At 34.3% G+C, this 25260-nt stretch overlaps 1 protein-coding gene across 1 annotated transcript in view; it reads left to right on the top strand.

The window, feature by feature from the left end:
- Window positions 1–25016, top strand: part of LOC127834238 (zinc metalloproteinase nas-14-like) — a 34660-nt gene extending 9644 nt beyond the window's left edge. The window contains exons 6-12 of the mRNA XM_052359919.1: window positions 15090–15234; window positions 16070–16233; window positions 16630–16779; window positions 17706–17888; window positions 18321–18491; window positions 24454–24588; window positions 24841–25016. Of these exons, the coding sequence (XP_052215879.1) occupies window positions 15090–15234; window positions 16070–16233; window positions 16630–16779; window positions 17706–17888; window positions 18321–18491; window positions 24454–24588; window positions 24841–24950 (1058 nt within the window). The 3' untranslated portion in view covers window positions 24951–25016. The remainder of the gene's footprint in view (window positions 1–15089; window positions 15235–16069; window positions 16234–16629; window positions 16780–17705; window positions 17889–18320; window positions 18492–24453; window positions 24589–24840) is intronic.
- The last annotated feature ends 244 nt before the right edge of the window (window positions 25017–25260 follow it).

Below are 25260 nucleotides of genomic sequence, written 5' to 3'. Positions count from 1 at the left end.
AGGCATAAATGGGTTAAGGTAAGATTAAATTTAAAATTGGCCATCTAAGAGATTGCCTGATAAATGATGACATATTTTATTTTGCCACAGACTTTCACAGTATCACGGCCGTGTTTAAATTGTATCCCTGACAATAACACGTTACTATATTATATAGTGACCAGTTTGAAGGGGTTGTTATCGGTTTGCAAAGGTTGATGATTTACGCGTATCAAATAATATTTTATTCGCGCCTGATTTTTGTTATGTATCACTTCTGGTAAATCTAGTAACAACTTTATTTTTCAGGACATGTTTCTTGTTTACTATTGAACAAATCATAACTTTGTTGAATGACAAGAATTTAAACATTTTAAGACTGAAACGGTGTGCTTCCTATAGTCATATTGATAATTTATAACTTGCGATTCTCTCACATCAATTACATATTCGAATAGGATGCTTGGGGTTTGTGAATAAAATGTATCAAAAAATAATAATTGCACATCTGCTTGGACATTAAAACGAGAACCTTTTTTAAAATTACGGAACACGTGATTTACTCGACCATATGCTTAGTAAATGGCTCTTTTCTTTCAGTAAGCTTGTTTGTATACGACATGGAATATTTATAAGATTCATGAAAGACAGTTTCAAATGACCTACAAAGATTAAACTAATTACCGGCTAAGTATATTAACAGTTTCTTATTTTACAAAACATTTTCCCCTAAGCCAATGTCAAATTCAAATTTACTCGCCACGGTTGAACTGGATGGTGTTTCCTTTATCATAAATCACGTTCTATCTTTAAAGATTACTTTGATTGTGTACGACCATGAATACAATTGCTATCTCAATCTTACATTAATTGTTCAGGTTCAATCGGAAATCTGGTTTATTTCGGTAAAAGATGCTACTGCGATACAAAATCGGCCATCGGTCACCCACAAAAGCAGCTTATCAAGAAATACCATCGCATTGGTTTTATCTGAATGGTCACGTAAATGGTCATTTTAATACACTTATTGCATCTGGTCCATTTCGGATAAAGATGCTACTGAGTTTCAAAATCGGTCAACTAAATAACAACCAACTAGGGATATACAAAAGTAGCTTAACAGGAAATACCATCGCATCGTATTGATCCAAATTCGTAAATGGTCATTTAAATACACTAATTGCATATAATAGCGTGTCTCTATTTAACAACATATCACAAATACCCGCTGTAATATGTTTACACTACCCTTTGATATTTCGCGTATATTTATTGGGTAGATCCGATTCTAAAATAATAGAAAAAACTAAATGTTTGATGAAAAAATAACTAAATAGATAAACGCCTACGACATTCATGATATGCCTTTAACGTGGGTTTTTGATGTTACAATTACAATTAAGCTTGTACGGATGTTGTTAATATATACATCAAGTCCGAAAATGCTTTTTTAAGACTTTTAGATAAGGAACCGAAATAATGAATGCAGACAATTGTATATATTAATACATACATATTATATGTATATATAATCTAATAATTTATTATAATCTATATATATATATATATATATATATATATATATATATATATATATATATATATATATATATATATATATATATATATATATATATATATATAGGGTCAGAACATAGACCGATCTATAGCGGACCATATAAACCAAATAATTCACATTTTTGAAAATATTTTGATAAATAATGTGCGATGTGGATATCATATGGAAAAAAAGCAAACAACAACCTTACTAGCTTTAAAGACTGTTCATGTTTTGGTAATATTGACACAGCTGAGTCGGTGATTTCGCTTTAGTGAAAATTTTGACGGACGACGAAGAAAGAACAATCACATTAACTAGCCCTAAAATTGATCTACAAATAGCCCAATTTTGTGTCACATTTGAATAATTTTCCATTTCCTCAAAAACGAATTATTTGACCATTCAACAAAATAAAGATCGTATTGCAGTATGAACATTTATTTCAAACATGTACTATACATGTATACACTACAGTTTCAGTAACAGCAAATCAAGTAAGAAAATACTAAATAAACATATCATTATTTGCGCCCGTGTTAATATTAAATATAAGATTTACAACAGTCGTTTCGTTTCATATATTGAAGTTTGAAATGAAATGTTAATAAATCTTTAGAAAGAACCATATTTTGAAAGGAACATTCCACACTTTACGAGGATTTCATAACTAAATGACCGCCATGTTTTCAAACAATTAGTAACGTTTCATTCATTCATTCTTTTGCAATCTAACAATGAAATGAGGAACATGATTAATCTGTTTTGCCAAGTTTGCAATGTCTGTAAATGTGTACAACAATATGAGTGAATTTATTTTAGCAAAGAAAAAAAAACAACGTTTAACTACTTCATGATCAATTCCAATAACAATAATATCAATTTTGTGTTTCTTATCGACACATTGTAAATAAAACTGGAAACGAAACTTACTTGAACTAAACGAAATTTGCAAAATATAACCACTTTTTTAAGCATATATTTTTGCATATGTAATTAGTAACCATCCAATATTTCATTCAAGGCCAAGAACAAAGAAGTTGCACTTTCAATCGATTCATGAATTGGCAGTTGCTCCCGCTGCATTTCACACACATGTTCTAGGACGGGTATGAAGTCATCTTTACATCCAAACTGTGGTTTCTTTACAAAGTATCTCTCTTGAATACGATCAATCGTTTCCAATTCGCAAGGAAGCCGAAATGAAAAATCTCGGGTTCCATACGCCTCAGGCTGGTAGTACATTACTATCGGTATCCCATTTGGTGCTTCCACATGTCTTTGCTGCCGAATCCGATGAGAATTCCATAGATGGGTGAAAGGGTTCAGATCGCGTTGTATTAATGGTATGAAACAGAATCCCAAGCATTCTAAATGCACAGGATCATCAATCCGAAGCAAGTCGCTGTCTACCATATCCTTAAAATAGTTCCTCCAAAACACAGTAAAACTTACTCTTAAATTTACCCAAAAACGTTCAATTCTTTGATTGCCAGTGGATCTCCCAGTCATGTAACTGTTCATTCCAGACATGTTATCTCTGTCATTAAACCTAAACGCTATCTGCATAGCCCGTACCCAAACGTTTTCTGTCACTGCATCGCCACGAACCAGACGTGGAAAGCGACCAATCCGTTTCACAAAGTTAACAAAGAAGCCCGCGATAATTCGAGGGTCATTATTCGAATAACATACCATCCCTCTTTTATATACTGAGCGAATCGCTCGTTTAACGTCTGGAAGAGGAGACGACGCGTTGCGTCTTTTGAGCCCTTTACATACGCAGTATCCGTTTCAGTTGACTCAAACTGAGAGCAGTGTTGTGTAGGAAAAGCAAGAATCCACATATATCCAGACGCGTATAGCCCTGTATGTGATAACGCGAAATCCAAACATCCCTTTCTTGATTTGAAAGTACAGCTAACGATGAGTCAACATATATCAGTGCCACTGAGACACAAATCTGCAATATAAAAAAGTTGTGAGTCGTTAAACACACGTTTTGCATGTATTAGTTGATGAGAAATATCTAAATGAATCAATCGAGATTTAAGCTCTCTAAATGCTCATAAAACCCAACGAACGCATTAATATTTATTGTTTGCAAACATTGCATGTTATTTTTACCTTTATACCAAGCATTCCTGCTGTAAAAATGGACTGTCTGAGGTCTTGCGTGTTTCGAAAGAATATACCAGAAACTAAAAATCTGTTCGACGCCGGAAGTCATGAACCAATGTTGCAATAATGGGATGATGTCAAAATTCTACGACGACATGATATGAAAAAGGTTTCATGGCTTAAAAATAACTCATCGTGTCGACTAAAACTATGATGGCAAGTCATTTTCACTAGAGCATGACGCCAACAATTATGTAGATTTGTCGACTTAGATCATGTCGACCAAATATGTTTTCGGGAAAAGCCGGAAACATTTACGTCGAGACTTCAACTTAATGTCGTTATGACGAGTAGAATTAAGGTGGGAAAAGCTACAAAACTATGTCGACATACCATGTTATTTCACAGTCAGTCGATATAAATTATTCCGGCATGACCACATTATTGGGGTGTACCATATACGTTTCCGTAGAAAAACCTTGAATATTTGTCGCGTACACATACTCATGCTATGTATGGAAACGTATATGGTACACCCTTATACTGTGATGATGTAAACATTATATGACGGCATGATATGAAAAAGGTGTCATGTCGTCGAATATAACTCATCGTGTCGACTATAAATACGATTGCAAGTCATTTTCAAAAGAGCATGACGCCTAAAATTATGTTGATTTGTCGACATAAGATAAGTTGTCAAGACTTAAACAACCCGCATGTTGACATAAGAGCCTAAATCTCTGACGATATTTTAACCTTTAGCCGTCTTGTAAATTTAACTATTTCTGTGTTGTTTACTGTATGACGACATATATCTTGATGAATTGCAAGAAACATAATGTTGACATGGCGCTATAACGTCCGTCCGTCCTACCGGCACTTTTGTGTCCGGAGCCATACCTTGGAAGTGCTGTGGCGGATTTTATTGAAACTTGGTATGAGTATATATATGGATAAGAGGATGATGCACGCAAAATGGCACTGTACACCATCTGTAAATAATGGAATAATGGCCATTTATATCTTGAAAAAAAAATGCTTTTTAATATAAGCTTAGAGCTTTATCTCCATTAACACATGAGTCAGAGCCATGAAACTTGCCATAGTTGATCTCAATCATCAGGGGGTGTTCACATTCAACACCCATAATCCTAGGGTCTAAGGTCAAGGTCACACATTGAGGTCAAAGGTCACAAATTTGATTCATTATTAGGTTATTCATTTACTATGCATCAAAGGATTTTGTAATAACTGCATTATATTGTCTGCAAACCCATCAAATGAGTTATAAAAAATAATTGAGAAAAGGCACAACCATTCACTTATATCTTTTCTTTTAGTTCTACACCCATCCATAAACACAATTTATTTGGCAGGGATATCAATTCAAGGAATTTGCTTGTTATCTTAATGTTAGTATGGTTACGATATATTATTCTTCAAATGATGGAGGTCAAATGTTTTTGTTTTTTATGCCCCGAAGGAGGGCATATAGTGATCGGACTGTCCGTCATACTTTTTTGAAAAATGCTCATTACTTTTATGTCACTTCAGATGTAACCTTTATATTTGGTATGCATGTGTATATGAACAAGGCATTTCCATACGCACACAAATTTTGACCCCTTTGTCTTTGACCTTGAACTAAGAGTCCGCGTTTGGGTTTTAAAATACGCGTTAGGATTTCAAAACATGCTCATAACTTCTATGTCGCTTCAGATGTAACCTTCATATTTGGTAAGCATGCGTATATGAACAAGACCTTACCATACGCACACAATTTTTGACCCCTTTTACCTTGACCTTGAACTTACGGTCCGCGTTTAGGTTTCAAAATCAGCGTTTAGGTTTCGAAAAATGCTCATAAATCTATCAAAGCATTTTTCAGGGGCATATGTCATTTCATGGAGACAGCTCTTCTTTATTCAACTTTAACCATTTCTATAATTCTCAAAACATTTGAATGAAAGTACAAAACACTGTTATTCATGCCAATGTAATCATTCTGATTCGATGAGTTATTGCCCATAATGTTTGTATGTTTATGATATATTTTTCTCCAAATGATGGACGTTCAAATGTTGTTTTTTTCAACTTTAACCATTTCTATAATTCTGAAAATATTTTAATGAAACTACAAAACAATGTTATTCATGTCAATGTTAACCATTCTGATTCGATGAGTTATTGCCCTTTGATGCCATAGGCACTATAAGGTATGACTTTTTAGGTTTCTGCACTCAGCAGCCACTAATTGAATTTGTATTAAAAAATATAGAAGTACCAAGATGCGCAAATGGTCACAAATGTACATACGTACATACATACATACATACATACATACATACATACATACATACATACATACATACATACATACATACATACATACATACATACATACATACATACATACATACATACATACATACATACATACATACATACATACTTACATAAATACATACATACGTACGTACGTACGTACGTACGTACATACGTACGTACGCACGTACGTACGTACGTACGTAAGTGACGGAAATGTAGAGCGCTACATACATACGTACGTACGTACGTACGTACGTACGTAAGTGACGGAAAAGTAGAGCGCTCCGTCCTTCAACAGCTATTGGTCCTTTCAATGCCTATGTCAACAAATTGGCTGCCCAGTGTTTAGCTCACATAAGCACTTAAGTGTTCATGGTGATGTTTGATCGACCTGTGTCCGTCGTGAACCTTTGCCTTGTGAACACTAGAAACCGCATTTCTTGTCCGATCTTCATGAAACTTTGTCAGGACATTTGTCCAAATCGTACCTCAACTGAGTTCTTAACTGGTCATGTGGGGTCGAAAACAAGGTCATTTGGTAAAAAATAAAGACCTTGTGAATACTCTAGAAGTCACATTTACTTTGCCAAAATGTTTGTGTAAATGATATGTCGCTTATTGAGTACGAAAATGGTTCTGGTCGGTTGAAAAACATGGCCGCCAGGGGGGCGGGGCAGTTTTCCGGACATGGCTATAAAGTTACCATGTTAGTCACATGTTTTCCCTATCATGAAACTTGATCAGAATATTGGTTTTATTGATATCATGGACGAGTTTGAAAATGGTCAAGATCGGTGGGAAAATATGGCTTTCAGGGCAGTTTTCTCTAAATGTATAGTTTGTTTGAAACTGGTTCTGGTCCATCAAAAACATGGCAACCGTGGGGTCATTTTCCAAATATTTTATGTAGTAAAAGAAGCTTGTAAACACCCTTAAAGTCACTTTTTTTGCCAATCATTATGAAACTTAGTCAGAAAATTGGTATGTTTGATTTTTCAGACAAGTTCGAAATCGGTACTGATAGGTGGGGAAAAAAATTGGCCGTCAGGGGGTGGGGCAGTTTTCTCTTTTTGTTTATAATGTAAACATGTGAAGTTGCATTTTTAGCCCAATCTTCATGAACTTTGGTCAAAACTTTTGTTTCCTTGACACTTTTGTATTGTTATATGGATCTGGTCAATCAGTATTAAAAACCAGGGGGTCGAATAATTTTCTTATATTAAATACTTTGGAAGACCTTAACCTTGACTTGAAGTCAGCCTTTGTCATATAAATGTTCTGAATTATTTGCACACGAGTTAGCTTGTTTTTCTTTTCATCTCATTCCCTCAGATTAGCGACCCAGGGCCTCTTAGCCCTCTTTTTCGTGTTACTTGTTTTGTTGTTTAAGGACGTATCACTTTCTGAAATAGTCAGAAGTGGTTGGAGTAATGTCAAATAATAATTCCTCATATTAGCATTCTTATATTAAGTTTGAAACAATATTCAGAACTAAAATAACATATACTTCAGTGATACATTAACCAATGAAATGAAAAATGAAATCTTTCAAAAAGAGTAAATAATCACATTTTTACTTTGGAAGTCCTTTTTTTAGTCCGTTATATTTAATAATACTCTAAAATTATCTTCTACAGTAGTGTAGGTTCCAGCTCGTGTCAATGGATTTATGAACAAAACAAAACAATAAGGACTTCCAAAGTACAAGAAGAAAGTGGTTTATAGGTGAAAACATGTTATTATTTACTATTTTTGAAAGATTTCATTAGAACTGGTTCATGTATCACTGAAGTATATGCTATTTTAATTGTGCACCATGTTCTTCAAACTTCATAATACAATGTTAATATAAGGAATGATTGTTTTACATTACCCCACCCACTTCTGACCATTTCAGAAAGTGATATGTCTTTAACTTTGTTTTCATTTGTCTTACTTTTTCTGAATAAATACTGAAGAACAGTTTGAAACTCATTAGCTGTTAGGTTGTTTTTTAAATCGTCTTTTTAAATTTGATATTTAGAATTAGAGATTTATAATTTTAATGATCAGCTTCTGTGCGAAGATTTTAAGCTCAACTTTTGTTAAATCTGAATAAAGTTTTTATTGAATCGGATTTTAATGCTCACCATTATAGTATCTGCTTGATACTTCACTGCAGCTATTAAGATGTTATCTTGAACGCGCTTTCCGGTCTTTTAAATGTAAGATGTTAAGTTGTCTCTAGATAAAAATGTGCATGTTTTTTTGTGAGAAACTAATTTGCATAAAGCCGAATTAAATACCAAAACTTACCTACTTACATCGATGAAGCGAAGAAACGAGCGTTTCAATTCTTATACATGTAATTACAATTGTCATTCTGCAGGTGCATAAGTTTTCAATGGTTCGGCTAAAAGACGATATAATTTGGGATTTATTCGTGCATGAATTTAGTAAGCGCCTCCTTTTCCAATACGCAGTTTCGACTGTGTACATGTCGCACATGGCATAATTAATCCAAGTAGTCCCACGCTCGATTTCCTCGTGCGCTTCGTGGAGGCAACTCGATTCATTGAATTTTAACGCCCAGTCAAATGATATACTATAGCCAATCAGAATAATGCACACTAGTGAAACATAGGGAAATTGTCATTATGTAATCAACTGCAAGAAAAATAAAATGAAATTAAAGTCAATCGTTTTTTTTATATTCGCCGTGAATTTTTGTCGTTTTACAATGATCACTGCACATATAATTGGCGATTAAATGCATAATTCGCTTACAATAACACATAAATAATCCGGTTGAGTATATATATATACTAGCTCTGAAGACTGTACATGTTTTGGTTTTATTGACACAGCTGAGTAGGTGATTTTGCTTTAGTGAAAATTTTGACGGACGACGAAGAAAGACCGATCACACTAACTAGCCCTAAAATTGATCAGCTCAATTTTGTGTCACATTTAAATAATTTTCCATTTCCTTAAAAACGATTTATTTGACCATTCGAAAAAAAAATAAAGTTCGAATTGCAGTATGAACATTTATTTCAAACATGTACTATATACACTGGAGTTTCAGGAACAAAGAATCGAGTATGAAAATACACAGTAAAAATATCATATATTTGCGCCCGTGTTAATATTAAATATAAGATTTACAACAGTTGTTTCGTTTAAGTTTGAAATGAAATGTTAAAACCATTCCACAATTTACGAGGATTTCATAACTAAATGACCGCCATGTTTTCAAACAATTAGTGACGTTTCATCAATTTTTTTGTAATATAACAATGAAATGAAGAACATGATTAATATGTTTTGCAAAGTTTGCAATGTCTGTAAATGTGTACAACAATGTGAATTTATTTTTGCAAAGAAAAACAAACAACGTTTAACTACTTCATGATCAATTCCAATAACAAGAATATAAATTTTGTGTTGCTTATCGACACATTGTAAATAAAACTCGAAACGAAACTTACTTGAACTAAACTAACTAAACGATTAAATTTGCAAACTATAACCACTTCTTTAAGCATATATTTTTGCATATGTAATTAGTAACCATCCAATATTTCAGTCAAGGCCAATAACAAAGAAGTCGCACTTTCAATCCATTCAGTAATTGGCAGTTGCTCCCGCTGCATTTCACACACATGTTTTAGGACGGGTATGAAGTCATCTTAACACCCAAAATGCGGTTTCTTTACAAAGTATCTCTCTTGAATACGATCAATGGTTTCCAATTCGCAAAGAAGCCGAAATGAAAAATCTCGGGTTCCATACGCCTCAGACTGGTAGTACATTTCCATCGGTATCCCATTTGGTGCTTCCACATGTTTTTGCTGCCGAATCCGATGAGAATTCCATAGTTGGGTGAAAGAGTTCAGATCACGTTGTATTTATGGTATGAAACAGAATCTCAAGCATTCTAAATGCACAGGATCATCAATCCGAAGCAAGCCGCTGTCTGTCTACCATATCCTTAAAACTGTAATCCAAAAAACAGTAAAACTGACTCTTAAATTTACCCAAAAACGTTCTTTGATTGCCAGTGGATCTCCCAGTCATGTAACTGTTCATGCAAGACATTTTATCTCTGTCATTAAACCTAAACGCTATCTGCATAGCCCGTACCCAAACGTTTGCTGTCCCTGCATCGCCACGAACCAGACGTGGAACGCGACCAATCCGTTTCACAAAGTTAACAAAGAAGCCCGCGATAATTCGAGGGTCATTATTCGAATAACATGCCTCCAGCCATAATATGCATCTGGAAAACCCATCAACCGCCCCGTGTATAGCAATTCCAAAAGGCATTAGTTTATCATACCCATCAATGTGTATTGTAAAATTAGGACCTTTATTGGTATAGACTCTGCGTCGCAGGCGATGTTAAGACCTGAGAGCAACACCCTCAGGATCAATTACCTTCAATACACACCATGTTGTTTCTTGGGTTACTTTGACATTTGTGGTTGTGTTGACCAGTTTCAATATAGGTTTATAACCACATTCAGCCATTCCTCTTTTATATACTGAACAAATCGCTCGTATAACATCTGGAAGAGGAGACGACGCGTTGCGTCTTTTGAGCCTTAATCTTCGCATTATCCGTTTCAGTGGACTCAAACTGAGAGCAGTGTTGTGTAGGAAAAGCAAGAATCCACATATATCCATACGCGTATAGCCCTGTTTGTGATAACGCGAAATCCAAACATCCCTTTCTTGATTTGAAAGTACAGCTAACGATGAGTAAACATATATCAGTGCCATTAAGACACAAATCTGCAATATAAAAAAGTTGTGAGTCGTTAAACACACGTTTTGCATGTATAAGTTAAAGAGAAAAATTTAAATGAATCAATCGAGATTTAAGCTCTGTAAATTCTCGTAAAACCCAACAAACACATTAATATTTATTGTTTGCAAACAGTATATGTTATTTTTACCTTTATACCAAGCATTCCTGCTATAAAAATGGACTGTCTGAGGTCTTGCGTGTTTCGAAAGAGTATACCAGAAACGAAAAATCTGTTCGACGCCGGAAGTCATGAACCAATGTTGCAATAATGTGATGATGTCAAAATTCTACGACGACACGATATGAAAATGGTATCATGGCGTAAAAAATAACTCAACGTGCCGACTAAAACTATGATGGCAAGTCATTTTCACAAGAGCATGACGCCAAAAAGTATGTACATTTGTCGACTTAGATCATGTCGACCAAATATATTTTCGGGAAAAGCCGGAAACATTTACGTCGAGACTTCAACTTAGTGTCGTTATGACGAGTAAAATTAAGGTGGGAAAAGCTACAAAACTATGTCGACATTCCATGTTATTTCACAGTAAGTCGATATAAATTATTCTCGCATGACCACATTATTGGGGTGTACCATATACGTTTCCGTATGCTATGCTATTGCATTTCCACAACGCTGACATGATGTTGTCTCATTTTCAGGCCTACATATTGTTGTTGGTTTATTAATAACTATGATTATGATGTCATTTAGTAAAATTTGCAGGCTCACATTTGTATTTGTGTTTTTGATATTCAACCAGTATTATCACGTAATTTTGTCGTTTTATTTCCGGCTAGGCATTTTTTCTCGTAAGCTCGCCCGAACACAACGTTCTAATGGTGAGCTATTAAGAAACCGTGATGGACGTCGTCCCTTATAGCGGCCATGCATGCGCGAGCGCGTGCGTCCGTCAGCATTTCCTTCAAAAAATATATCCTCCTAAACTTTGACGAAACATCTCTGGAGTTGACATTGACTGGTCCTTTATGAAAATGGTTTAATTGAGCCTTGTTCTGAGAAAACTGGGCTTAATACATGTGCGTAATGTGTCATCCCAGGTTAGCCTGTGCAGTCCGCACAGGCTAATCAGGGACGACACTTTCCGCCTAAACTTGATTTTCAGTAAGGAGCGACTTCCTTGAAACTAAAAATACAATAAAAGCGGAAAGTGTCGTCCCTTATAAGCCTGTGCGGACTGCACAGGCTAATCTGGGACGACACTTTACGCACATGCATTATGCCCAGTTTTCTCAGAACACGACTTAATTAAAAATTAAGCTACAGGGCCCTACACGTTTTTTAAAGAAAACTTGAAAACGACGTCTCCTCTGAAAGCTCAATGCCCACATTAATACTTGATTAGAAGCGCCGTTTTTTGGTCTTCTAGATAGTTTGTTCAAATATTTGCCTTAGGATGAAAACTTGCTCCGCGAGGAGGGTCTCCAGTTTTGCATGTACTAATATAAGCTATACAGTTCAAAAACTTCTTGTCTGAAACCGGGAAGCAAAAGGCTAACGTATTTGGTATAAAACATCATTTAAAGGTTCTCTAAAATTATGCCAACGGAGTCAAAACTGTCCCTGCCCCGGGGTTCATCAGTTTTAGTAATCATAAAAATCTTTTTCTGTGAAACATCAAAACCCAAGGCATTCATATTTGACAAGTAGCCTATCCTAGAGGTTCTTTATAAAGATTGTTCACATTATGCCCTTAAGGTTAAAAAATTTGCATCTGGAACCATATATTTAAATAATATAAAATAAATACCTTTAAACATCACATTGTCTACAACCAAAACGTTTAATGTTTGTCATGTAGCAGAATATTGAGTTCTTCTATAGAGTTTGTTAAAAGTATGCCCCTTGGGTTAAAATTGCTCCGCTCTGGGGTCACCAGTTTTGCATCGACTTAGGAAAAACGTTAACAATCTTCTTGTCTGATACCGCAAAGCCAAGGGCTTTTATAATTGGTGTGTTACATCATCTAGTCATACTCAACAAAGTTCCTTCAAAGAATGCCAATGTGGTAAAACTGGAAACGGCACCTGTTTAACATAGAATTATATAGAGGATACCTCTAAAAATTAAATGCTTTCCTAACTTGTATGAGCGTCAAAGGATCATCATGTTCCTTTTCGGATGACCAAGAATATGACGCCATCGCGTCTGATTTTCAGGTTCACATATTGCCCTCTGGACATGACAGTGGTTATGTAGATTTGCGAGCTTATATCCACAGAACTGGACAGTAGGTGAATACATGCGCCACATCCCGTATAGGATACTAATCACCAACTAAAGCGAATGTTGAATACATGCGCCACATCCCGTATAGAATACTAATCACCAACTTAAAGCGAATGTTGAATACATGCGCCACATCCCGTGTAGAATACTAATCACCAACTAAAGCGAATGTTGAATACATGCGCCACATCCCGTGTTGAATACTAATCACCAACTAAAGCGAATGTTGCACTTTTTAAAATGTTTTTTTTTCTTTTCAATACAAATGCTTCATGCTTGTCAACAATGCACTGTAGATTTAGGCTTCCATAGAATATAACACCATATAAGCTTCGTAACAATGGATATTCATGAGTATTGCATATGATATGTGACTGTACCCATGTTATTCAAACGCGACAAAGTTAACATTCAAAGTTCCCGCTTACATGCTTGCACCTAACTTAGCTTTAGAATATCCCAATTCCAGGGTGCCGGATCAACGGGTTTTCAGGGGTTTACACACGGGCTGACAGAATGTAAACACGACGTTAAGAAATTTATATATGCAAATATCTCAAGTTATTAAAATACCTTTGCAAACACTTTTAGTGCATAAAGACAGTTTTTCTTTCAGTTTGTGCCGATATCTTACGGTTTAAGAATTAATCCTTGAATACGTCTTAAATCAGTATCAAAATTTCACGTTGCGTGAAGCGTAACCGTGTAGTACACAACATTTTTTAACAAGAACATAGGCTTATTAAAGTTATTCCGATGTATTTCACATTGCCATTAGCAGCATACAAATCTGTCTGTTAAGCACTAGTTGAAATTCTTAAGAAAAATGGACTTAAACATCGATGTGTTTACATCCATTAACTTTTAATTGGGGACCCAACAAAGTTACGTGATCCTGCACCCTGATTCCTATTTAACGTTACGTACATCTGTCAGCAATATAGAGTGACACGCCAGTTCCACGTTACTAATTAAAAATTGATAATGATATTAGTAGATGCGTTATAACGAAATTATTGCACATATACATGTTGAATGTTGTTACATACGATGCTACTGACCGGAAAGTAACATATTTCTTGTACATAATCAATACAATATATAACTAACATTAATAAAGCTTGTGTCAACGGATTGGGGCTTTCATCGGTTTTTCATTAATAGAGATTTTACTGTACTCAAACGTATCTTTCCAATAGCAACATTTAGTCTTTCTATTCAGATGTATGTAAGATTATAAATGGGATCAAGTCATTTTTGCAATTTTTCAATTGTTGCAATTATACAAAAAAAAACTCATGTTATTAAAGTCACCAATTTTTAGTGGGCTTTACTAAACTAGATCTAGACTAACAATCAGCTATGCTACTAATATTGTCTATTGCATTTGGTATGTTTCGGATAAACAATATACAAAAGATGTGTTATTTTACCTAAACTTCATTCGTTTCCATTTAAAACAGGAGAACACTTATTAAATCAAAGATGGTTCATGTATGTTAGTTCTCATCTAATATAAAATATATAAGCTAAATTTAAGATGTTTAACGTCAATGAATAACAATCAAAGTATTTAAACTTACGAAAATATGGTCCATATTGGCCTTCATGTTTACTTTAGATTCTAAAGTAAACACGAAGACCAATATTGTCCATATTTTTGCAAGTCAACTTCTTGATAATGTCACATTCAATTCCAGTATTAAACCGATACCTGCGCCTTTAGTTATATTATGATTGATAATTGTTTTCGTTGGAAGTCGTAAAAAAGAAGGAGCAGATCTGAGCATAACTAAATAACGTTTGATTTCGAAAATTATACGAATCTGTATTTCAATATATCATTATATCGTTTTCATTATATGTATTGCATTGAGCACTTATACTTTAAGTGCTGTTCACCTTTCATGTTCATATAATTTGGATTAATTAAGTCTTTATATTCAAAACTTTACCACAATCTTGTCGGTCGGTACTGTGTATATCATTGAAACTTCCATCCCCGGCATATAATTTTCTGTGGTAATGACCTCATACATCGTTCTGTCCAACAGCGACATGCAAAGACAACTACGAGCGCTCCAAGTGTGACGTGTGGAAAGAGCACGGTGAGTGCATAGTCAACAGCGAATGGATGCACAAGCACTGCAAAAAGACATGCAACGCATGCGCAAACTCGGGACCGGTCCCGGATGGTAGGTTACCGAATACTTAACTACTCAATAAGTTATTTTTATTGCTTGTTTTTATGGATTGGATTTGATTTTTTTAATAAGGCGTTTATATTACACACTGGTATAGCACGAATTTTACAGAACGAAAGTTTTCAAAAAATATATTTGATATTAATTTGATATTTAAAAAAAACATTAATTAATCCTGGACGAATTTGAAAATCTAGAGAACCTTTTGGATAGGAATTTGAAAGAAGTGACTTGAATACTGAAAAAAGAAAAAAAAACACGCCTTTCGATTGAGTTTTAGTGGACCGAACGACCAAATATCTGACCAATCATATTATCGTTCCGTAATTGGTATTCGCATATCATTGCTACCTTTAAATGTGATTCGGCGGCGTGTGTTACTTAAGAAGTAATTCGTGTACGTTATAGTTTGTTGCCGAATAAACTTCCGGCCGTGGGTTATTCGACAATAAACTATAACGTACACTTATTATTTCGATTCTAACACGGTTTTTACTAAAGATTTATACAATGTATCTTATTTTTCTTGTGTACTATTTTATGTGAAGCTCCGCCCATAAAAATAAATTTCGGCTGTTCTGTCGATTAAATCCGACTTTCAGTTATAAAATACCGGATTATTATGCTGGTGGAAAATGTATCGGCACGTTACGTTTAGTTACAGCGCGAGCTTTCAGTGTATAAGCTCCGCCCATAATTATTGCAGAATAACCCAGACGATTTTCTTCTTTTTTATATGAAATTTTGCACGTGCCGTGTTAGAATAATGGACAAATGACTTGTCGGCACCTTAAGTGAACCCTTTATGATTGAGTCTTTATTTATTGCAGTGAACTGCTCAAACAAGCACACAAAGGCGGGGAGTGCGAGAAATGGGCGGCGGAAGGGGAGTGCCAGATAAACCGAGTCTGGATGCCCGAGAACTGCCGGAAGTCTTGTCACATGTGCGGTAAAAGCGTCGTCGTCACCACAACCACACCCGAACCTGATTACAGTAGGTTAAAGAGCGTTAGTTTATATCCATAACGCCCCTTAATTTAGTCATAATTTATATTTGCAAGTCGTTTTAAGAATTTTTTTTTTTTTAATATAAATGTATTGTGTCAAATTGAACGAAGCATAGTAAGTTAAACGTTACAGTGTATCGAAAAACATATGATATGTACTAGAATATAAATAAATGATTATACGTAAATGATACAGGCACAGATTTTTTGCAGTAAGCTAACATCGAAACAATTGCTTAAAAAACATATGCACAACTTTAGAATTGAACTCTTTTCGTTTTATAACCCTTACAAGAAATCACTGTCCATCACTGGGTATAGTTTGATTTGTAATAAACACACGTTTTTCTCTCAATATTTTACGTTAAAAAATGTGTTGATAGACGGCGAATGCGAAAACATCCACAACACTCTTGAGTGCGACAAGTGGGCGCGCACCGACGAGTGCTCGCTGAACCCTGATTGGATGATCCCTAACTGCCGGAAGTGCTGTAAGAAGTGCGAGGGAGATGACGGCGGTGGGGGAGCACAAGGTATTGTATGTCTTAGTTTGTTTGTGGTTATATTTTAAAAGAACCACGACATAGTGTTTTTTTTTAATTTATATTTATTCTGAAAGAACATCTATTTTCATAAAATTCTGCGGATTGATGATATATAGAGAATAATCATACTTGCTCGCTTTCGGGGCATTACGCAAAACATGTTTTTTGCTGTAAAATGAGAACATGAATATTTGCACGCGTGCTGGGGTTCAGTTTTTCACTTCCTTATACTTTATTTCACTGCGTTATACCGAAAGCAAATTCATCACTTTTTTATGCCTTTTAGTTTTACTGACATAATGTTTCGTTTTAAGATGTTTTAAACATGTACTATTTCGTCAGTTACGCGTCATTGACGGTTAACCAATTACAGTTTATGCTCTGTGGATTTTGCAATGAATATGTACGGTGTACCACTGGCTCTGTAGAGACATAATTGTTTTCATAAAATCAAACAATTACAATCACATTCAGCTATTAAAATGTCATCTATAGTCAGCAAAGTCAGAAAATTTGGGAAAAAAATCAATCGGCAATTATTTTCAATTAAGCATTACTAAGTGTAAACATATACCATACTATACTTGAATGTGTTATCGTACCAGCCAACGATAAGTCACGTGTATGTAACCTCTTTGGTATATCGCATAGGTAATTTAAGAATGACGTTAATATATATTTTCATTCTGTCCCCAAGAAACTAGAGCCCGTCAATTCATCAATAACCAAACTTCTTATACATATCACACAACTAATATTCCAAGCACACGGGAAAAGTTGAACGCAAACATTCTATCAAGAAGCTAGGCATACGAAAAGAAAAGAGAAAAAAACCATCATGAAGACATTTGTAACAATGACGACATTCTTACACAATACCTGTAATGTTATTGATCATGATGTGTTTTTATCAGAGTGCAAGAACACGTGGGACGACGTTCAATGCACGGGCTGGGCGCGAGACCAAGAGTGCATGAAGAACAGCGTCTGGATGCACCGGAACTGCCAAAAGGCTTGCACGAAATGCACACCAGACGGCTCGACTACCGATAGACAAAATGAGCAGACAACAACACAACCGCGCATCACAACGCCAGGTACGTTATTGAGAAAAAAGCTTGCATAATAAACGTTAACGATAGCTTTGTTTGTTCCTAGTTTAAAAGTCACTGACCCCCAAACGATGTAGGACATGTAGAAAGTGTAAATGGGATGGACAATATAAATTGATTATAAGCTTTCATTGTTAAATACATAGGTAATATTTCACAAATTTCCACATATGATGTTTACGAAATTTGCATTTAGGCGTTAAATTATATGACATAATAAATAATCCAAATACAATTCGGGAATCGCGTATGAATACCGCAGGATAATTTATAAGTAGTTATACACGTGTATGTTTCATGACATTTTAAACGGCATTCTCATCTAGTAACAATCAACACACATGTATGTCCCGTGCATATTGCAAAACAAGTGTCCGCATGCGGTTCATATACATGTGTATATTCATTTGTTATAAGGTGCTTGCAAAAACGATCATCGTAGCGACAAGGAGTGTGATACGTGGGCGAAGTATGGTCACTGTGACTTAAACGAATGGATGAAAGTCCACTGTGCGGCCGCGTGTGGCTCCTGCAAGTCTCAAGAGAAGACGACAACAACATCAAAGCCTGATAAAACGGACAACGGAGGTATGTTTCGCCTTTTTGTTTACCTTTCTATAAATGATGCGATTACTATGACGCACTTTAAAATGCTGTTCAAACGAATGTCACGTGGTAAATATGATTACAAATGTATATGATTCAGGTAGTTCTATTTATTTTTTATTTTTATTTTTGTTTGGGGGGGGGGAAGTAAAGTCGAATATATGATCAACAACTATGTACCTTAAATAAGGCGATAAATCGGACGAGTTGTAATGCGTTCTGAAAGTTATCATAACCGAGTCACGTGTGGGATTGCGTTTCTTTTATGTGGTGATTGTAGAGATCACTTGGGTTTGTTAGTGAACATGTTGCATAATACTATTGCAACATTAGGGAACATTATTTCGTATATTTAACCCATTTCCACATCAAACACTAACATATTTAGCACGCACACTGGTACTTTAATATGTATGTATAATTGCCAGTGTCGGGTTTTTATTGGCAAGATATAAAACAAAACTTGGTATCATATTTTATTTAATTAGCTTCTTTATAGAGGTTTACATTTATAGCATATGACATTTCAAAAAGATGCATATTCATGCGAAGTGCATGTTTCAATACAATTACTGTCGAATGTATACGCATCAACGAAATACAAAAAAAAATGTTCTGAGCTTGACGGGTTAACTGTCGAATTCTATAAACAAAAAAGCTAAGGGATATATTATTATTTTAGTGCTATTTTTTTCTAAAGGTTTTTTAATTGAGAATCAACGCATTCCCCCTAAACAATATATTTTTGGATTGCCCTATAAACACGTGTTAGGAAAATATAGAAAACTGGACACCAATATCATTTAAAATAAAGATTACACAATTTAAGCAAAAGTTTAAGCTAAACGTTTAGAAATTGTTTAACCAAACATCGTCGGCCTTGACTAGCTTGAATTTACTAAAAAGTTATTTATTGGTTGCAATATTTGACAAATACAGGATAAAATCGTTTATTCAGAGCTGCTAAAAGTAGATGACGCACTCGTATTTCTTGATTTTATGAAAGATTTTGATAAATAGAACATGATGTTTAACTTCTTAATAAAATTCGGTTTCCATAACGACTTATAAATACTATAAAATCATTTAACATTGACTAATGCCCATATGCAAAAAATAAATGAAGGCTTTTAAATATCTAAAAAAAAGTAGAGGAATACGACAAATATATCCTATTTCAGCTTTTTTTAAATATTTTAAATATTTTATAAGTAACGCATCGTCGTTCTTGCAATCAATATGAATGTATAACAATAAAATGAAACTTAATAGATCGGATTGAAACTTGCTGATGATCACAATAGAGTAACCAATTGTCAAGAAAATCGATTAATTCGGGTTAATAGCCGGTTAACTAAACACAAAACTGAAGGCATACTACTTGAAAAGTCAAAACGCGAAAACGAATGTATAATTAACGGCATAAAATTTAAGCCAATCTAAAAAGCCTCATTTACCTTCCTTGGAAGGAATTCTGGTCGATTGAACGCATTTTTGATTCGAATGAAAAAATGGCGTCGAATAAAAAACAACAACTTATTCCGGGAATAATAGACATCTTACATTTATGGAATGGTAACCGAAATCAAGCAATATTTCTTCCAACATTTGAATATCTTTTAAAGTCAACATTGTTTTCAAAGCATATCTTACATGAACTCATTGCTATGAGTTTTACGTTTGTGCTGAATAAACAATTACTTAATTTGTTATATTAACCAGTTGGAGCAGTTGTTTTCTTGAATCAGATTTTTAAGAAGCCTATACTCTTTAAAATGAACACCGATTCAATAAAGTCATAAAGTCATATGTAAAATACATGACTTTCATGAAACAATTATATGCAATTTGATTGAAATAAACAATACCAATACACCGAGAAGACCACACACTATTACACACTATTTTGATACAAAAAGTTGCGTTGAGTTGCAAATTATAATGAAGGAATAACATTTACTGAATACCTAAAATGATTTGTATGTATGTAATGAAGAAGCTAAGTATGTTAGGTAAATACTATTAATACCAATATCATGAAGAATGCCTAACGACTTTCAATAAAGGAATAATCAAAGATATATAATGTATAGGTTATATATAGTTCGAATTGGAAAATGAATGAAATAACTTTATTATTGCGACAATTTTAACCATATATCTAGATATTTTACAACACATTAATGTATACATACCTTTACATTTATGTTACTGTATTTAATAATTGTACTGTATTCTTAAAAAGGTCCGAATATCTAAATAAGTAGCAACCATTTTCCGAGGTAAACAGATATTATTTCTAAGTATTCCACTTGTGTTATAATTATAAGCTTTGTTTAGTCATTAAACACTAAATTCCTTTTTTACAACAACAGTTTACTCAACACAAAACGCTATTTTTTATCAAGTTTCCGCAAATATCATCAGTATTCAGATACAAAAAAGGTTCGAAAATGCCTAAGTTAATACAATAACCACAGTGCAAGATATATAATTCTGCTATACCATTTGCGTACATTCAAAAGCAAATATGGCATATATTACTGTATAGCATCATGATTTTAGATTCACATACACTGTTATTATTTTCGGCTTTAGTTCCTATATACGTTTAATAGTTTTAATGTCAAAATTTAAATCTGCTGCTCATGATTTTAGTAAATACAAAACCTAAAGTAATTCGTTAAGGTGATGTGTTTTGAAAGCTTGACAAAAGATCGCATGATAAACAATGCTGAACTCGTTTAGTAAATTATGGTATAAAAACAGTTTTCGTGTACAATCGTTCATTAGTCAAGTGTAAAACATGATCACTTGTACTAGATGGGTATGTGTTGTGTTATCATTAAACTCCTTCAGTGTTAATGTACCAATAGCCCATTGACACTTCAATATTACTCTCGTGATAAAAAAATATTCAATTCATATAATAACGTGTGAAATGTATAATGTCTCAACTCTTTTTCACCGACGTTATTTCTGAGTAAGAAAATGTTTCAATGTTCAGTTAAAACAATGTTAGTACTTAGTGTCTTTATAATAAACAAACTTGCGATTGAAATGTTTAGCCTTTCGAGTTGTGGTTGAACATTCAGTAATGTTTTTCTCAGGCCATTTTAGCGTGCCGAAAAGCCACGCCGCCCTCCCGGATCGCCATTCTGCCCTTTTTAAAGGCAAATTTCGCCACGCGCCCTTATCGATAACATCTTTATTGCCTTACGACCTAACTTGGTCCGCAAAATCAGCTTCCTTGATTTCTGTGACTGTGCTTGATTTACTCGAGAGATGTCAACGTCTAATCGACTATATTAATTGAGCAGATTTAATCTATTACAGTGCTCGATTTATAGGTAGGTCTTACTGACTGCTCCAAAGCTGTGAATTAGTCATGCGTGAATAACCCCTTGTCAGTATCAATCGATATTGCCGGAGGTTATGTTATACCAAGCGCACTTTCCGGTCGGCAATGTGTACTCCTCCACGATAAAATCATTACTTCGGGGACTTTTGATGAAAAACTCGATGTTATTCTCGTGGCAATTGACCAGTCGCCAAAGTATTGATCGCTCCACCCACATTCTTCGATCAGCCAATCAGATATCGATTTTTCACACACCCCTCAGCAACGCTTATCTGGCCGCCATTTTGTCCGACAAACAAAGCGTATCGTACATATGGAATGGACGTAATTTTTAAGAGTTTACACAGATTTTATATCAAATGCATGATCATTACTGTTCGATCATTATTCAAAATTGTAGGTGCTATACATACTTTATAAAAGGTTATTTTTTTTCGTTATTTCTTGAACATATGAACGAGTAATGAGAAAACAAACACAATAAATAGTGTAACCACACCAGTTTTGTGTTCTATAAAACGTGTTATACCGTTTGATGCACAATATTATTAAGCAATTTGGGCAACATAATAATTGCCACACGTGTTTATTAATCTCAGCGTAATTGTCGATGATTAATAAATGACAGTATGTTGCGTGGATCTCAGAATGAATGAACATTAAGGCATTGTTAGGTACTGTACACAAGAAAAGAAATATTTAATTATTTAAATGATTTGCAATAATATATTTATGTTCTGTGGATCATAAACAATGGAAATCATTATAAACTGTTAACTTAAATATTGTTTTAACTTAGGTTAAAACAACAAAAAGGTGATTTCAACGCGGCTTAGCTAGCCTAAAGCGACTTCAAGTGTAAAATGTAAGGCTTATAATACAACAACAACAACAACAACAACATTTCTAAAACAACAACATATATTGATACGGGGAGAAATGTGAAAACTGCAATTAACATATAAGGGCCATCTTTCTATAAATAAACAAATGCATAATTTGCTAAATTTATTCAATTCGAATGTTCGTGAACAGCACCGTAATACCAAAATTTCATTTTTCGATAGTGAAATGTAGCAGGTTCCCATTAAACATAAATGAAATAAAATGCATATAAGATCTGTTAATGAAACCACGAAATAAGGCCTGTATTATATTATGGTTACAATCAAATTTTAATTTATATCTAAATTTAAAAAATCGGTGTCTTTTTAAAAATAACACAATAAAACAAAGATCTAAACAATTTTAATAAACAAAAAACCCATCATGATATGGATATGTCATTTGCATTTAATAAAAATATTTTCAAAATTATAAATGAATAGCAACCGGATTCACTGCCAGACGGTTTTAATACAAGTTCAAAATTAATATGAAATAAATGCTCATTTTTACCACTGATTTTTCATCAACTTCCTATAATATGTATAAGAAACGTTTCTGATAGTTAACTCATTTGTTTTGATTACGCCATTTCTCTCTAAAGCATTTATGATTGTATTAAAATTGTACAAAGCAGTTTAGTTTAGTGAGCGGCTTTAATCGTTACAAGTATAGTATTTCACTCACGTAATGCGCTATAATTGCGATCTGCTTGTCGGAGTTTTCTAATCACTAGACCACGTGACTATGTGGGCGGAGCGATCGATAATTTGGCGACTGGTCAATTGTGCATTGCATGCATTATTCAGTTTTATCAAAACACATATTTGTACGCATAATTACATTTAAAATCACAACAAATTTATTCTTTATCGTTTTCGTCTTTAAGATAATTAGATCTTATTATTGAAATAATTACTAAGACGTATACTAATTTAACAAAATGCGAATCGCGTATACGATTTATCGTTGCCATGCGCACCTGTCGCTTACATCATTTGACATTTTATCAACATGGCGGACTATACAGAATTAAATTGTGACTCGGCAAAAATGGCATATAACGTCGTTAACGATCGAATTAACGATGGAGATTATACATTAAGAAGGAATTAATGAAATGTCTGTGATAATCAACGATGCATAAACATGTTTTAGATAGCAACAACATTATTTATTTATTTGTAATCTACTCGGTGGATGTCTGTCACGGAAACGAGTGTTTGCATATTGTTAGCGATCAATTTACTCGCAATGTTATTTTAAACATCTGTCAAGATTATTGTTAGAAAATGGGATAAGACAAACATGGTTTCATTTATATGTTAGTGGATCTGTGTATAATCAGATTCATATGCATATATTGCTTTATTATGTTTGTCGTGCTGTATAGTTTATTGAAACAGCATGGAACTTAAATGTACATTGCAAGGTAAATATATTAATATAAATCATAGTAAGTTAAATACATCTATTACCATTAAATTTGCTTGTTTATATGTTATTTTTTCCACAACTGCTTCTGATGCGATTACATGTTTCCCCGTAATTCAGGTATTCAGGGAACGTTTTTGCCCTTTTTTGCCTAAACTGCGCGCTTAAATGCCCTTTTTGAAAGTAATGCGCCATGCCCCTTTGCCCTCCTGGGAAAACACTATTCAGTTATGTTTATTTATCCACTGTATATCGGTTATCTAGGCAACACTGGTGGGTGCGCGGACCAGGAGAAGCACTGTGCTGCATGGGCGCGCCATGGTTTCTGTGAGGACAACCCCAACACGGCACTGAGGATCTGCAAGAAGTCATGTAATGCTTGCACCGTCGAGACCAACGGTAGGTTAACAGCAAAGCGTCTAGCAGTTGCTTCTAGAGGATTTATTTCACCTGATTGATAATGAGACGCAGTATGAAATTTAATTTCAAATGCCTGTTTTCTTTTTTACTGTATTATTTTTCACACAGGGTGATAACGCTCTTTTTTGTTCATAATAACCCCTGAAACAAATGTAAAATAGAAATATGTAGAACGAAATATTAACCATAACCTAATTGCAACAATTTTTATACAATAATTTCCATGTCCAGAGTGCAAGGATAAGCACCAGTTGTTCGGAGTGTGGGCACGTGGCGGCCAGTGTCAACGCAACAGCGGCTACATGCTGCGCTCCTGTCAGAAGTCATGCACCGTCTGCTAGTTCCGGTTAGGATATAATTATTGACGAACATGATGCGGTGTTTGCTTGTTCAGGCATGAACATAAACCATACAGTGTTTGTTTTTATTCCTGATAGTTACGGTATGGATGTACGAGTCTCGAGAATAGTACATACTGTATGTAGCTATTTCGCTATATTATTTCTTAAGTTTAGATACAAATAATGTTGTTTTGTAATTAATATATTAATTTGGTATTTAATTAAATCAAATATGTGTATGTGCATTTATTTAACAAACACATTTTTCATCATTTATAATGTTTATTCGTTATTATGATAGCTTCAAATG

Source organism: Dreissena polymorpha, chromosome 6 (assembly GCF_020536995.1).
Source record: "Dreissena polymorpha isolate Duluth1 chromosome 6, UMN_Dpol_1.0, whole genome shotgun sequence".
NCBI classification, from domain to species: domain Eukaryota; kingdom Metazoa; phylum Mollusca; class Bivalvia; order Myida; family Dreissenidae; genus Dreissena; species Dreissena polymorpha.
Note: the sequence above shows the minus strand (reverse complement) of the source record. Positions and strands in the feature narration are given on the sequence as shown.